Below are 14,394 nucleotides of genomic sequence, written 5' to 3'. Positions count from 1 at the left end.
TGGTGTTGGGGTGGCGGTGGGATCTTGAGAACTCCCAGGCCCGGAGCTGGCGGGGCGGCTCCGGGGTCCGCAGTCCCCGAGGCGTCCAGTGTCTCCAAAAGCGTAGAGGGCTTCCGCGGAGCACTCGTTCCAGAGTTGGGCCTGAATTTGTTTCTGGCAGAAATTAGCGTTGCCCGGAATGTTCTAAAGGAGTCTGCGCGTGCAAACACGCGTGCAAACACGGTGGCCCCGAAGCCCCGGGCGTCGGGGTGGAGGCTGCCGCGCCGCACGCACGTGGTCGCCCGCGGACGGAGCCGGGCTCGGGGGTGGGGGAGGGCCGAGCTGGCCGAAGCGGGCGGGGCGTCGCCCAGACTCGCCGGGAGCGAGCGAAGTGGGGCCCGCGCCCCTCCGCCTTCCTCCCCCCGCTGCCTGACTCGCGCGCCCGGCCGGAGCTCGGGCTGTGCCCGGCCCAGCCTCAGCCAGACGCCGGGGAGACACGGCAGCGGCTGGGGAGCGTCGGCGGGAAAGGAACTGGCGGGAGAACAGCGGGAGGAGGCGGCTGGAGCCTCCTGCTGCGGAGCGCGCCCGGCCGCGTGGGGACGCCGGCTCCGAGCGCGCACGAGGGGCAGACGGGTCCCGCGACGGCCTGAGAGCGGCTGCCCGCCCCGCCCGGCCCGGCTCCCGGCGGTGGGGCAGAGCGGACGCGCGCCGCGGGCTGGGCGCTCCGGAGCCCGCAGGCTCGGGCCAGGGCGGGCGCCCCCTCCGGGCCACCTGCTGCCGCGGCCGCCCGCCGCAGTGTTTACACCCGGGCGCGAGCCCGCACGGCGGCGGGACGCGAGGCCCCGCCCCTCCGGCGGCCGCCCCGCCCTTCTGCGCCCGCGGCCTCGCTCGGGGTGCCCGGACCCCCGCTCCGGCGGGGTCAGCGGCTCGCCGGCCGCCGATGGGAAGACGGGCGGAGGCTGGGCCTCCCTGCGGAAAGCGACGTCACGGCCGCTCCCGCAGTGTAAATGAATCAAACGCCGGAGTGACCGCGGCCTGCGGGGCTGCCGGCGCGCGAAGGGTGGAGGGGGAGGGGAGAGGGCGGGCGGGGCGGGAGGAGGGAGAAAAGCGGAGCTGCGGCAGCGGCGTCTCGCGACCCGGGATGTGCACCGGCCCCGGAGAGCGACGTCAAAGCGATTGGGAACAGACTGAGGGCTGGCGGGGGAGGGGCCGGCCAGCCTGTGGAGTCCTCCCGAGGAGGCGGAGGGCCCGGCTTCCAGTTGGACTTCGGCGGCCTGCTTGGGTTTTTTATTATTATTTTAAAATTTCTGAATCCAGCTAAAGGGAGAGCGCTAGAGATCTCCGTAGACTGCGACTCGCTGGCTCTCGCTCCAAGATGATGCAGAGCGCGGCTGTCCCCGCGGAGGGGGCTGTCAAGGGGCTCCCGGAGATGCTCGGTGTGCCCATGCAACGTAAGACAACCCCTTTCTCGCCGATCTAATCCGGGAACAGGACGGCTCACAGCCTCAGCCGGTGCAGGCGGCGGGTCTCTGCTCGTGGCCCTGGCCAGAAGGGGCCGGCGGCTGGGCGCAGAGGCGGTCACAGGGCAGGGGCACCGGCCAGAGTGCGTTTAAAGGGCCTGGCTGTTGGCTGTCCGGGCGAATGTGAGAGCCTCCTGAGACACGCTCCAGGCAGGCCCAGGAGTCCCGGAACCTGCATCTCCAGCCCATAGAGCTTCTGAGAACGCTGGGTGGAGTGCTGCTTGGGGATGGGGTGGGTTGGAGGGCACGAACTGCCGGACCTGAGGGAGAGAGGGACCCCCCAAAACCATTTTCTTCCCGGGGCGACAGAAGCTTGCTGGACCAATAATGCAACTTCACCGCAGCTGGCGGGAAGTTGGAGAGTGCATCCCCCTCGCCTCTCTAGGTCTGGCGGCTCCGAAGCCCTGGCCCCACAGTCCATCGCCGCCGCCAGCCGAGGGCCAGCCAGCCGCTACTGCCCTCGGCACTGGCCGCCTGCGCCCCCGGGACGGACTGTCCCTGTGAGGGAATCCACTCGCCACATTCCAGAGGAATGTAGAGGCGAGAGAAGTGCCGGGAGGAAGTTGTGAACTCTGGGCTCAGTCTTAAAGCTAGCGAGGGCGGGCGAAAGATCCGGGTGGCTCGGGTTTGGAGAGTAGAGACGGAGGCCTGGGTGCTGGCCCCATCACTTTCTTCTGGCGCCTGAAGTTAGTACCGTGGGGGAGCTTGGAGCGAGTTTGCCCCAGATCTCTGTGTGTGTATCGGTGCACGCGCGCACAGATCTTCGCGGAGGGAATCGGTATCGCACTCTTGAGCTGACGCTCTGTGCAGACTGAAACAGGTCCCGAGTGTGGCGCGCGCGCGCGCGCGTGGCGAACGCTGCGTAAAGTCTTACTCTGCCGGCTGTGAGTTCTGCAGTGCGCCCCTGGGCACGGCGAAAAGGTGAAGGGTTCCCTCGGGCTTTTTGTCAAGGGACTGTACTTCTGCCTGGGGTGTAATTTCTTTAGGGGTGTAATAGCTAAGTCTTCGGCGCTTAAATAAGGAACAGCTCGTGGAAAGGTGAATGGTGACGCACTGGGGCGCTGGAGCGCGTCCTCCTGTGCCGCGGCTCTCCGTGGCAGGGACACCTCCACGGCAGGCTGGCCGGCAAGTGCCTAGACTCCCAGGGAAGTTTTGGAAAAAGACAAAGGGGATAGCTTGATACAAGCCTGTTTAGATTGTTTGTTGACTATATTCTTCGGCTATTCTTTGTGTCAGCAGTTGGCAAACAGGGTCAAGTCTAGGCTCGGCCGTGGGTAACTTACTAAGATGTTCTGAGGAGGCACGGGGGAGTCCGTGCGCTTGCGGCCCCTCACAGGGAATAACCCAAAGGGTTATTGCCCCTGCACAAACAGAAATACAGACCAGCCAAAGATGTACAGGACTTAAAGCTGATTGTAGCTGTATGAAAAGAGCGAGGGGACATACGAGAAGGGTAAAGACAATGTGTGTATGACTCCTTCCTTGGCGTCCAGCAAACCTGTACACAGATGGCTGCGGCTCCCAGGTGCCCTGTCAGGTGGGATGGCGACGAAATACAGCACCTTGGCTTTGTTCTGCCGGCCACTTTTTGGGATGTGCTGCCCTCAGATCGCCTTGACTTTTGTGTCTTTTACTCAAAGATGACTTTGGTGTTTGATGTGAGGAACTCACTTTCCTAAACCGTCCAGAACGCGCCTTCAGAGGTACAGCAGCTTGGTTAATGTTCTGAGTCTGGACACAAACTGTGGAAAAGTGTGGAAATGAGGTAAAGAAAGAACTCCTCCCCTCACAGTGGCCCATCTAGGCAATGTTGTACCAAGAGAGGTGGTCAATCCTTCCTTTGTCTTGCTTACATTCTGTAGACTTCATTAGCGGGGCACCAACCAAAATTGAGGGGCCTAATATCTGAGGAATTTGGAAATCTTCTGTGTGTAAATTATTCCTTCCCTGGGAGCAGATCTGGCCATAGACTGTTAGGATGGTGCTGGGACTGGGGGACAGGTGGGTGTGGCCCCCTCAAACCCATACACACAAACATGTTCTTCCCTGGGACTCCAAGCCCAGTGGCTTAAGAACCTGGTGTATCGAGGGTCACCCCATTAGCCCTCAGGAAGGGAGAAGAGTAGTCCCAAGGCCCGAGGGTACTCAAATTCTGGATGAGGGAAGGTGAGAAAGGCTTTCTCCCCAGGGGTGCCTTCTACGCAGGTTTGGATTGCACTCCCCACACCCACCAATGCAGATGAGTTCCAGTCTTTCCTCATCCTGAGCCACCACAAATCAGAAATGGGGGCGCAGGTCTCAAGATCCATCAACTTCAGTCGCCTGGTGCCCTAGCCTCTAGGGGCATTTTAGGAGTTTATATCCACTTTGTCTCAGGGGAGGTGGAAATATTCAGTGGAATGTTAGTAGGTAATGTAATAATTTTTCTTCCTTTGGCATTTTCTGTCCACAACCCTGTCCTCTTCCTTGCTAATCTGTTTTTGCCGCCTGCCCCTTTTGGCTCCTGGGTCGGCTCCTCTTCAGCGCTGCCATCCCCCTAGTCCTTCTCCCTACAGAGAAGTCTTGCTGCCAGGTCTCCTGGCTTCCGCCGAACACCACATTCCAGCTCCCCCAACGGCTAGAGGGAACATCTACTCAGAGCAGAGAGCTGGGAAGGAACCGGGCGGGAAGTAACTGGTTGCCTTCCCAAGAGCAATCCTGGTGCAGAAGTAGAGCCCCCTCCCCGCAGATCTCGGTTGGCCAGCTGCCCCCCACCCTCCGGCCTGTGTCTCCCGCGGAACTCGGGACCTGCTCTTTGCCGGGTGACGCTCCGTTTCAAGCAACCTGCGGCGCCTGCGGGTTCACCTTCTCCGCGCGCCAACCTTGGGAAGGGTTTGACATCTTGCTGTCGCTTTTTTTGGCGAGGGAGTGTGGATGGGTTTGGAGAGGGACCTCATCTTAACTGGCAGGTTCCGGCTTCTTGGCCATGATTTTGTGTCGAGAGTTTTCCACCCACCGCCCCTCTCCTTCCGGGCACATCCAGGCCGTGTCCCGATGGGCCCGCAGGTGCGCCAGGCCGGGTGCTCACAGCGCCCGCCCGGAGCCGGAGCCCCACCGAGCAGCCGGCAAAACTCTTGTGGAACTCAGCGGCCCCTTCACGCATCTGGGTTCTGCCGGGCCCTGTGGTGGGCTGAGAAGACCCAGAAAAGTGCCAGATTCAGACAGGAAGCTGGGGCGTCTTAAGTCCACCCTTTGCCCTCGGTTCTGACCCATCTCCCACTCAGTCTTCCCGGTCCTCTGATTGCTGGGGAGTGGAGGGGGACTGGGGTGACCCGCGCGGGAGGGACCCCAGTCGTTTCCCACGCGGCTGGGTAAATGGGAAGCAGGTCCGGGGCGTTTCCAGGTCTAGAAGGACCGCTTCCAGCAGGCTCCTGCGGATCCCGAAGATTCGGCAAAAGCAATTTTGTATTTGGTAGAGTCTGGATGAAGGACTTCTCCGGGACGCCCCGCTACACTCTCCTCCGTTTCGGGGCGCCCCGGGGTGTACAGAGCTAAATTTCCCCGTGCAGGCCGGGTTCTGAATCTAGTCCTGCACTGTTGTTTTTCTGCAGCGCTGGGGTTTTGCAACTTAGTTCCTCGGGCCGGCACTTTTCTCAAACTAGTTCTGAACACTTTCCTTTCCATTGCTGCTTTGTCTTGTAGTGCGAGGGAAAACCCACCAAAACCTGTCTAGGAAGATGTGGAGAGAGAGTCCATGGGACTGCGATGCAGAATTTCAGACAGCAACCCGGGTGCCCCCGGCCTCCCTCCCTGCCTCGCCGAAGTATCCTCAGGCGCAGGCCAGTTTTTTAAAGGCCAGGCTGGCCGTCTTCACCTGCCCGCGATTTAAGCCTGGTGCGTTGGAGGTCAGATTTCCTGACCGCCGGGAATCTCCCGCCTCAGCTGAGAACTGTGGAGAAGGAAAAGTGGAGAAATGGGGCGACCGGGACAGGGTTTAGCTTGGGACCGGAGTGGCCGAGAGCGCCAGGGTCCAGATCGCCTTTCCAAGCCCCGGATCAGAGAGGACAGAGAAGGTGATGGTGGTGGTGGGGTCGGGAAGCCGCAAACCCAGTGCCTCGGGGTGCAGAATTAAGGATTTTAGAGTGCAAACACCTGCGCTGAGCGGGCGGGAGGGACAGGCATCCCGGGAAGTCGCAAAGTCGGGCCGAGGTCTGGGAACTCAGCCCTGATTCCCGCGTTTGATTTTTTTTTCTTTTGCCCGCGGGCACAGCTCGAGGAAAGCCAGAGCCGAGCAGGTCTGCGCGGGCCGGCAGGAGTGGCGTCCTCGGGTCTGGGGCGCGACCCGCTTGACCTGGCCGCGACCGGGGCATGTCGTCTCCGCCCCGCGGGCCAGCGCCGGCCTGGGTGGCCGAGGGGCGGGTGGACAGCGCTTCCCGCGTCGGAGCTGCGCACCTGCGGGCGGCGCGCGGTTCTGGCGCTCGCTGGACGCCGCGCTGCATTTTGAGAGCCTCGCGCGTGGAGGCGGATGCGGGCAGGCCGCGCGGGGATAACCGGCGGGCCGAGGTGGCAGCCGGGATGGGCACCGGAGGGGCGCTCGGGTCCGCCTTGCAGCGCCCTCGGCTGTCCTGCGCCTCGCCCTCGTCCGCTGTCCATTCGGTGCCTGTGCCAGTTCCTTTTCCAGGTTCGCTCACCCGAACACGCGGGACTGGCGAAGCTGGGGGTCCGTTTTGTGCCCCTTAGAGCGGCGACGGGGACTTTTTGCTGGAGGAGAGGAGTGGCAGGCGGGAGTAGACCGGGTTCAAACCCCTGCGCCCGAGCATTGAAAAGACAAAACTAACACCTCCGCGCCCGCGGCACGAGGCTTTTGCGTGACTGTTTGAACTTTGGAAAGCGATGCTCTCGTGTGGGGAGCGTCTCCCCTCCGGGCAGCAGCTCCGCGGCCCGCGCGTTCTCCCGGTTCTGTCCGTGATCCAGCCTCGGCTGCCCGCTCTGCCCTCCGGCTTAGCGGATTTGGCCAGCGCCAGGAATGTGACAGGCTGTGCAGAGACGAGGTTTCTACCTGGGCGGCCGATGATGGACATTAAATTCCACCAGGGAAGGGGGTTAGTGACACCGTGCCGTCGTGGGGCTGGATGCCCGGGCTGGCCTGGCACCGGGCACAGGCTTCACCCGGTGTCGCTCAAGGATTGGGTTTTCCCACAACGGGTATATGGACCTGGATGGAGCTTACATAAAAATGACACAGCATAAAAACCTATCTCGTATGAATTTAAATAAGTATATCACACGTATTTAAAGTTTAGATAACAGGGCAATGTGACTTAAAGGGCTCTGAAAGGTGAAACTGATGAAGAAAAAGCGTTATTAGAACAGCCGGGGGCAGGACCAAACCCGGAGCATCAGGAAATTGAAGGAGGACCGCGGGGGCTGGGTGTCCCTCCGGTCTTACGCCCCCAAACAAAGAGGGGTTAAGGCAAGAATGTGGGCTGAAAGCTGTGAGGATTAGGGCAGCCGGAGCCGTCAGGGCCGCGTGGAGACTGCCCACCGGGCTGCAGATAGCCGGCTTGATTTTAAAATTCGAGTCCCCGACAGGTGAGGTGGGGGTTGAAGGAGGCCGGAAACCGAGAAAGCAATTTTTTCCTATTGAGTAGAGAAAAACACAGGGCACAGGGCGTGCTGTATTTTGGACAGCGACCTAATGACCCCACAGACCAGGTGTAGACAGCCTCAAGTCCTAAATATTTGCATTGTCCTAATTTCCCATTTGCCTGGGATTTTAGTGCCCTTTCACTGTGTTACAGTCAATTAGTGATTACCTAAAACCTGCATTAGCAGAGTGTGTGAGAGAGAGAGAGAGAGAGAGAGAAAGGGGAGACGGAGAGAGAGAGAGAACTCAGTGCGGAGAGGACCAGAGGGGAAGGGGCAGAAAGGTCGCACTTACAGTTCCACAGGAATAGAAAATTAGTTAACAGGGATTAACAACCTGCTCTTTCTACACATTAGGTTGTTAAATCTCCATGGAGCCTCTTGTTTTAGGCAGGAATGGTGGCTAGTTGGTGGATTTCCCTGCTGGGGAGCTTGGGTCCTCCAGATGCAGAGTTTTGGATGGGAGTGGATGGAAGGAGCTGGATAGAGGGACCTTGTGCAACTTCCTTCAATTAGGGAAATAGATCAGGAAGGAGCTGGGAAGCTTTGGACCACATAGAAACTTGGGACGATTTTTGCTGATGAGAAGAGGCAAGGAGTATTGTTACACACTAGGAAACCTGAGATTGGAGAGAGACTGAAGCATTAGTTTTTGTGGCAGCTCCAGTTACATTACGGCACACACTGGATGTGGAGATGGCTGGGCAGGGCTGTTTACTTCGTAAGTGGTTTTCAGCCCTTTTTCTCGTCCTGCAATGAGTGTTAATAATGCCCATAAGGTAGCTATGAGCAAACTGGATCTAGTGCTTTTAGTAAAATTCCAGCAGGACTTGGTATCTTGAAAATCTCTCTCACTTCTTCTTGCCCCTTTCTTTGTGGAATATTTTCAGGTAAAATGAGGTTGAGTAGGAACTCACAGGGCTTCCTGGGAGGTCTTGTGTCCAGCATCTGCAGGGTGAGGAGACCCATTTCTTGCTTTCTGTCTAGGAGCTTTGGAAGGGGAGCACAAGACCAAGCTGCCCTTGAGCTGGGCTTCTCTATTGTTATTTGTGATAGGAGGAAATCACTTTCAAATACTGCAGCGAGATTTTTCTCTCTTTTAAAAAAATTCTTCAGTTTTCTAGGATCCTTGATCAAAATGGAGCACAAATCAACAACAGTTGCTATTGGGGGTACGGGAGCAGGTTGGGTTTAATTGACAAAACTGGAATTGATTTTCCCTTGGAAAATGTACCTTTGGTTAACTGTGTTACCGGCAGGCTGGGTAATCACCCTGGGAAGTGAGTTCTGATGTCTGGTGTGGTTTTAGTGGGTTTTTTTCCCTCTGATTCTCTATGCCTTTACTTTGTCTGTCCGGGTCTAGCCACAGATGTTTTATTGTGGTACCTCACCCCCAAATGCCTTTAAAGTATCATTTGCTTTAATTATAATGGTGGGGGTTAAGGGACTGGTTCTGGGAATAGTTCAATAGAGATAAAACTTGCAGCCAAATTAATTGTAAGTTTCTTCTTATGAGGGAGAGGTTGCCAAACATATGGAATATTGCTATGGAATGAGACATCAGAAAAATACATCATGGAGATTTAGCAATGATTAAATGTGAAAATGGAGTGGAAATAGAGATGTGTCTACAGCATTTCCTCACATTCTCATGGATTTATTTAGTATAATTTTCTGCCTTATTTACAATTACTGAGAATACTCAATATCTTAGCTGAAGCATACTAATTCGTGGACATATATCATCTGGAAGATAATCCTCTCCCTTCAAATACATATTGATATTGTTTATTTCATTGGCTACCAGATTCTTCCTATTAAAATATTATCCATATTACAGCCTTAAAATGTTAACTTCAAAATTAGCCCCAGAACACTTTGGAATGAGCTGTTATTGAAGAGGTTACTATTTTTGAGCTATCTAAGATGAAAAAGAGTAAAGGAGGATTTCAAAGTAAAACAAGTATAACATATTTTGGGAAGGATTCCGGAAAGGAAATGAAAGGACAGATGAAAGTGTCATTAATTCTGAGACAAGAAAGATTTTCTTCTGTTTGCCAGGCATTTTTCAAGACAAACCAAGAAAAACTAGACATTAAATAACAAGGTGCTTGTAGATTGATGTGTTTTTAAGCATTTAAGTGGGTATAATTATGATAGAGAATATAATTCTCCTCAACTGTGATACCAGCTTTTAAAAATACACTTTCTCCAATATTTTTTGTTGCCGGCCCAGCTCTCTCTGCTTAGAGCTGCTGTCAGCGTCATGAAATATCACAGTGTTCAGTGCACCTTCCCCCTTGAGTTTTAAAGTACTGATATTGGAATGCTGTGCTGCCACTGTGTTTAGGAGGATATTCTTACTTTATGAAAATAGCTTAAGAGAGATTTTATAAGACATTTTAGAAAATTACGTTATAGTTTTTAAAAGAAACTATGGATTATTAAATAAAAATGAGCTGTCTTTAGTAACAAATAAAGAGCCAGGGAGGGAGGGGCAGCACCACACACGCGGTCGTGCTTTGTCAGGTGAAGCTGTCTTTGGCTTCTCCTGCGTACAAGGTGCTGGTTAATGTCAGTTGATTTAAGAGGGAGCTGTGCCAGAAAATGGGATTTTATTGTCAGTCATGATGATGACATTTTTGAATTGGAAAGTTTTATTTTTGAAATACTTATCCAGTAACGAAACTTTAATTTTAGCTCACTATACATCTCTTCTAATGCCTCACCTGGGATAGTTCAAAACACAAGTGTGCCTTTAGGCAGATGTGGTGTAGGCAGGTGTGACCCTAAGTCCTGTGGTCCTAGATCACTAATACACTTCAGAATTAAAATCATTCCAAACAAACCATGAGCCCCTTGCTGAGTGTTTCCCTAATTTGCCTTTTAAAATCCAGCTTTCGCTTTCACTCTCAGGAACAGTGAGGAGGGTTTGGAGGTGGCAGGCAGCAAAGTCTGCCGGTTTTTGCCTCTTTACAAAAAAAATGAGAAACTCCAGAAAATAGTTTCCTTAAAGCTTTTTTTTTTTTTTTTTTTTTTTTTTTGGCTTCTCCCTATATTGTCTTTATAGATAGTAAAGAAACTTAAATAAAATTGTTTGGGGAAACACACATCAGCTGAATGCTAATTAAGACAGAGCTCAAAGCAAAGCAAAACAAAACAAAACTATTTACCTAAAAAAGTCACCTAAAATGAATTTGGAGGGAAAAGTCCCAGAGAGAGAGAGAGAGAGAGAGAGAGAGAGAGAGAGAGAGAGAGAGAGGAGAGAGAGATGGCTTTGATAAGCACTGATGGTAATCTTCAGTGGGCTCTGGAAACCATTCTGAAGAAAAAGGTTCTAGCCCCAATTCAGCCCCCAACTGTGTGCCCACAATTAAGGAAGCTCTTATTCTTGTAAGCTTCACAGGTAGACAGCATCCACACAGGGCCTGGGAAACTAAATGAGCATGCAGATTTCAAAATTCCTGGTGGGGTTTAGAGTGCTGGTGATTTTCAGGTACTCAGAGACCAAGGTCACAGTTCCCATTTTATAGATGCAACAGACTCCCTGGTGTCTTAAGGACAATGAACAGGAATATTGTGGAGTCAGCCAAGAGGGAACCCTGGCTCCTTTTCTGAAAACTGTAAGAAAAATGTTGTTCTAAGCATTATATTGTGAAGTCAAATTATGAATAACCAAACCTAACCTAACCAAAACAAAACAAAACTAAATAAAACCCCCCAAAATCCTCTAAAAGATAGTTTTAAAAAATCGTGACTCCCAGGTCGCTTATGAGCATTATTCCTATCCCTATAAAATAAACTCATTTTTAAAACATTAAAGTAATGCACCAGCAACGTGATTCCAGTGGAGATACCTGAAGTTATGATTCATTTTCCCTGAAATGTTGACTTTCTTAAATACATTTTAGAAATCATTGTTAGGTGTGTTGGATCTGAGTGTAGCTCTTTAGCGGATTTTCTCCACTCCACTCTTCTATCAAGGAGATAGAAGACACAGTTTTTTAAAAAAATTAAAAATCTGTCAAATAAACACAGACTCTGTGAGATGTTTCATGATGGCCCCTGGTTCCTTGAGAACAGTTTCTTGGAAATGAAGAAACGTGACTGGGGAGTAAAAATGCCCAACGCTTATTAGATATCTCATTAAGAGGGGTGGGTAATTCAGGGCCACAGACCACGCCAGGCTTCTTAATCTCTTCTGCTTCCCAGCTGTCTGAAACTTCTAATGAAGGAATTTGGATTTTAAAATGGGCAATTCTGAAAGAGAAGCCCAGTGTGCCCCTGTTGCAATACCTCAGGTGCTTTGAGAGCAAGTTTTTGGGTTTAGAAGCTTCTCTGATGAAGAGGCAGATTGTGGCTGCTGTTGAAAGGTCTGTAACCATTCTGTAGCCTATAAGAAATCACCATCTTCCCTTTGGATCTGTAGGTGTTTCTTTAAAAAATGTAGGAGCCTCCACTGTTAAATTGAAGCCAATCTACATTTACCTGGATGTGTGATAGCAAAGGTGACTGATGTTAGGCAGTTAGTGGCTTTAGCTACTTTGTTTTCACCATTCACATGTGGGAGGGCCCCAAGGTCTGGTAAAGTTTCCTTCAGCCGGGAGAAATCTGTCAGCTTTACTTATTCCAAAGAGACCCCCAGGGGCACATTACCTGCTGCTCATCTTCTAGGATGATATTAGTTAAAAAAGGATGCACAATTATGTATTTTAGATTTAAGAGGGTGAGGAGAGTTTTGAGTGTTTTGTTGGGATGAGGGAGATAGCCTATATTTTTAGAAGTAATGAAATATGGAGTAATTTCCATACAAATTAGCGACTGACCGCGGAGAAGGGAGCTAACCATTGGACAGTGGAGCTGAGGAGCTGGGTGTTGTACACTCACTGCTGATGTGATCACAACACAGAGATAACAGACCAGTGTTATCCTCATTTTATAGACATGAAAGATAAGAAAACCACGGCTTGAAGAGGTTTGCTAATTTACCCAAGATTCAAGGACTGAATGAAAGTTTTTCTCCCATCTAAACAACCTGGCAGTCCTAAAGACTGAAGTTCTAAACCCTACATGGAACTGAAAACTTTCAAATTAACTCATTGTTTTTAAGCTCTCTTCAGCAAGTATTTGAAAAAATGCCTCTACTTCCCCTAGCTTTCGGAGTCACTCCCTGGCCACTCTCCCTGAAGCTTCAGGGTGGGACAGCTCCCTTGTTCTGGTTGGCTTCCTTTTTCCGTGGAGCTTGACTGGGGAGTGGCTTTGCCAGAGTAGCAGTGCCTCAGTCCATGGATGAGGGTGTGTGCACCTGTGTTTGTGTTTGTGTGTATGTGTGTCTCTCTGTGTGGGCTTTGTACTTGTGAGCAGATATGCATGTGTACTAATGTGGTTTTTTTTTTTTTTTTTTTTTTTTTTTTTTTTTTTTTTAAATCGGTACCAGGGATCAAACTCATGACTGCCTGCTTGCAAGGCAGGTGCTTATGCCGCTGAGCTAAATCCCCAGCCCCTACTAATGTGTTTTTCTTTGAGCATTTTAAATATGCATGAGCATGTCTCTGTGTATATAAGCACGGTATGTGTGTGTGCCTTTGTGGCCAGGATAGTTCTAGTCATGGCCCATGGAGCAGCTCTGAGACTACATCTCTGCCTCGATTGATTTTTCCTCCTGACTGGTCAAGCTGGGTAAGGTTTGTGTGTGTATGAATGTATGGGTCTCAGGGTGCATCTTTGTGGTTATGTGTGTCCCTCTATGTGTATAGATGTGTCTGTATGTGTGACTGTGCATATATGTCTGTGTGTATGTGAGGGTTACATGGAAACCAAGAGTGGCTTGTGTGTGGGCTTAGGTCTATGTCTTGGGCCATGTAGGACATGGGGGGGGGGAGGCTCGGGTGGATGGGCCCTGCTGACCGGGAGAGTATTGTACAGTTGGTTCAGCATCTCTGTCAACTCCTTGGCTATTCTGGGGGACACTGTCTTTTCATGCCTGAGTTTTTCATCTGCAGATCTCCAGGTGACAATGTCACCACAAAACTCATGTACAGCTAAAATAAAAACTTCAATTTTAAATGAAATGGCTGCTCATATAGGAGACTGAGTTTATATATCAAGTTCTATCTTTAGCTACTCCAAGGATCTGCATAAATTCCAATTTTATTTATTTATTTTTTGGGTAGTGGGAACTCACAACCTCATGCTTACCAGGCAAGTGCTTGAGCCACTGAGCTTAATCCCTGGCCCTACATTCCAGTTTTAAAAGTAAGATTTCATGGCACTAAATATTGCATGAAATGAGTTGAGTTTACTAAGGATTTGGAAGTTTTGTCCCTTGGGAATTTTGGTTAAACTTCATTTCTGATATTAAACCTATATAACCTCTGTTTTAGGTCTCCAAGTTGTAACGTAATAATAATAAGAATTTTTTTTATAGCACAAAAAAGGCTTATGCCGTTGTTCTGAAAAATTTCTCGGTAGTGTACATTTCCCAGTAATCACATGGAGGCCTCGTAGCCTGAGATATGAGGCTTGAGTTTTACAAGTCTCTGTCCCTCCATGGGCAAGGACGGAGGCCTGAGCCTGACAGATGCCATCAACAAGGGGGCACCTTGCAGGTAGGGAGGGAGCTGGTGGATAGGGGCTTCCTACTGCCAGCCCTCCTCTGGGCATTAGGTGTGTGTCCCATAAGACACATGCATTTTCTATGCAGGTAATCTAAGTTTATGCCTCAAACATTTCCCTGGCTAGGGAGTGCACAGAGCAGCTCTGAGACTGTCAGCTTCCATTTCCCCTCTCTAAGATGTCAGCGTCCGGCCAGGCAGTGTGATGACTCAGGTGCATTGAGTGCTCAGGGAAGCATTGGTTCAGGCTGCTAGCTCACACCCCAGTTCCTCCACCTTGAACACACCTGCCCGGCTCCTCCGTGCTCAGGTTCCTCATCTGTGAAGTGGGGATGATGATATTTCCTCACTGAGGTGTGTGAATCCATGAGCTAGTATACCTTCAAGCCCTAGCATAGTTGACAGTAGGTTCTGGTTGCCCGGCTTCACTATTCTTGCATATTTTGCCTCTTTTATACCATTTCTAAATTATCTTTCCTTCAAAAAATTCCCTTTTGGACTCTTGTCTCAATCGATAGTGGCGTACAGTGGGAAAGGCTTTTATTATTTTTTTAACTTTGAAGGCACCCTCCTTCCTAGCCCTTCCATGTGTGCCAGACCCAAGGGAAAGCCCAGCTTAGTCCCAATGGCTTGGTGAGGAGCCCTCCTGGGGGGAG

At 51.5% G+C, this 14,394-nt stretch overlaps 1 protein-coding gene across 2 annotated transcripts in view; it reads left to right on the top strand.

Moving 5' to 3' along the window:
* The first annotated feature begins 1,101 nt into the window (after positions 1-1,101).
* The window catches only part of Lhx4 (LIM homeobox 4), a 43,338-nt gene continuing 30,045 nt past the window's right edge, over positions 1,102-14,394 (top strand). Inside the window, exon 1 of one of the 2 annotated variants that reach the window (XM_063239861.1) lies at positions 1,102-1,430. In XM_063239861.1, coding sequence (XP_063095931.1) covers positions 1,355-1,430 — 76 coding nt within the window. In that variant the 5' untranslated portion in view covers positions 1,102-1,354. Of the gene's footprint in view, positions 1,431-1,465; positions 5,552-14,394 lie in introns of those variants that run through there. The other variant, XM_063239860.1, reaches the window with a different exon arrangement.

Source organism: Cavia porcellus, unplaced genomic scaffold, assembly GCF_034190915.1.
Source record: "Cavia porcellus strain 051 isolate PalLab524CR breed Dunkin Hartley unplaced genomic scaffold, mCavPor4.1 scaffold_29, whole genome shotgun sequence".
In the NCBI taxonomy this organism is placed as follows: Eukaryota; Metazoa; Chordata; class Mammalia; order Rodentia; family Caviidae; genus Cavia; species Cavia porcellus.
The sequence above is the reverse complement of the archived record's forward strand: the minus strand, read 5'-3'. Positions and strand labels throughout refer to the sequence as shown.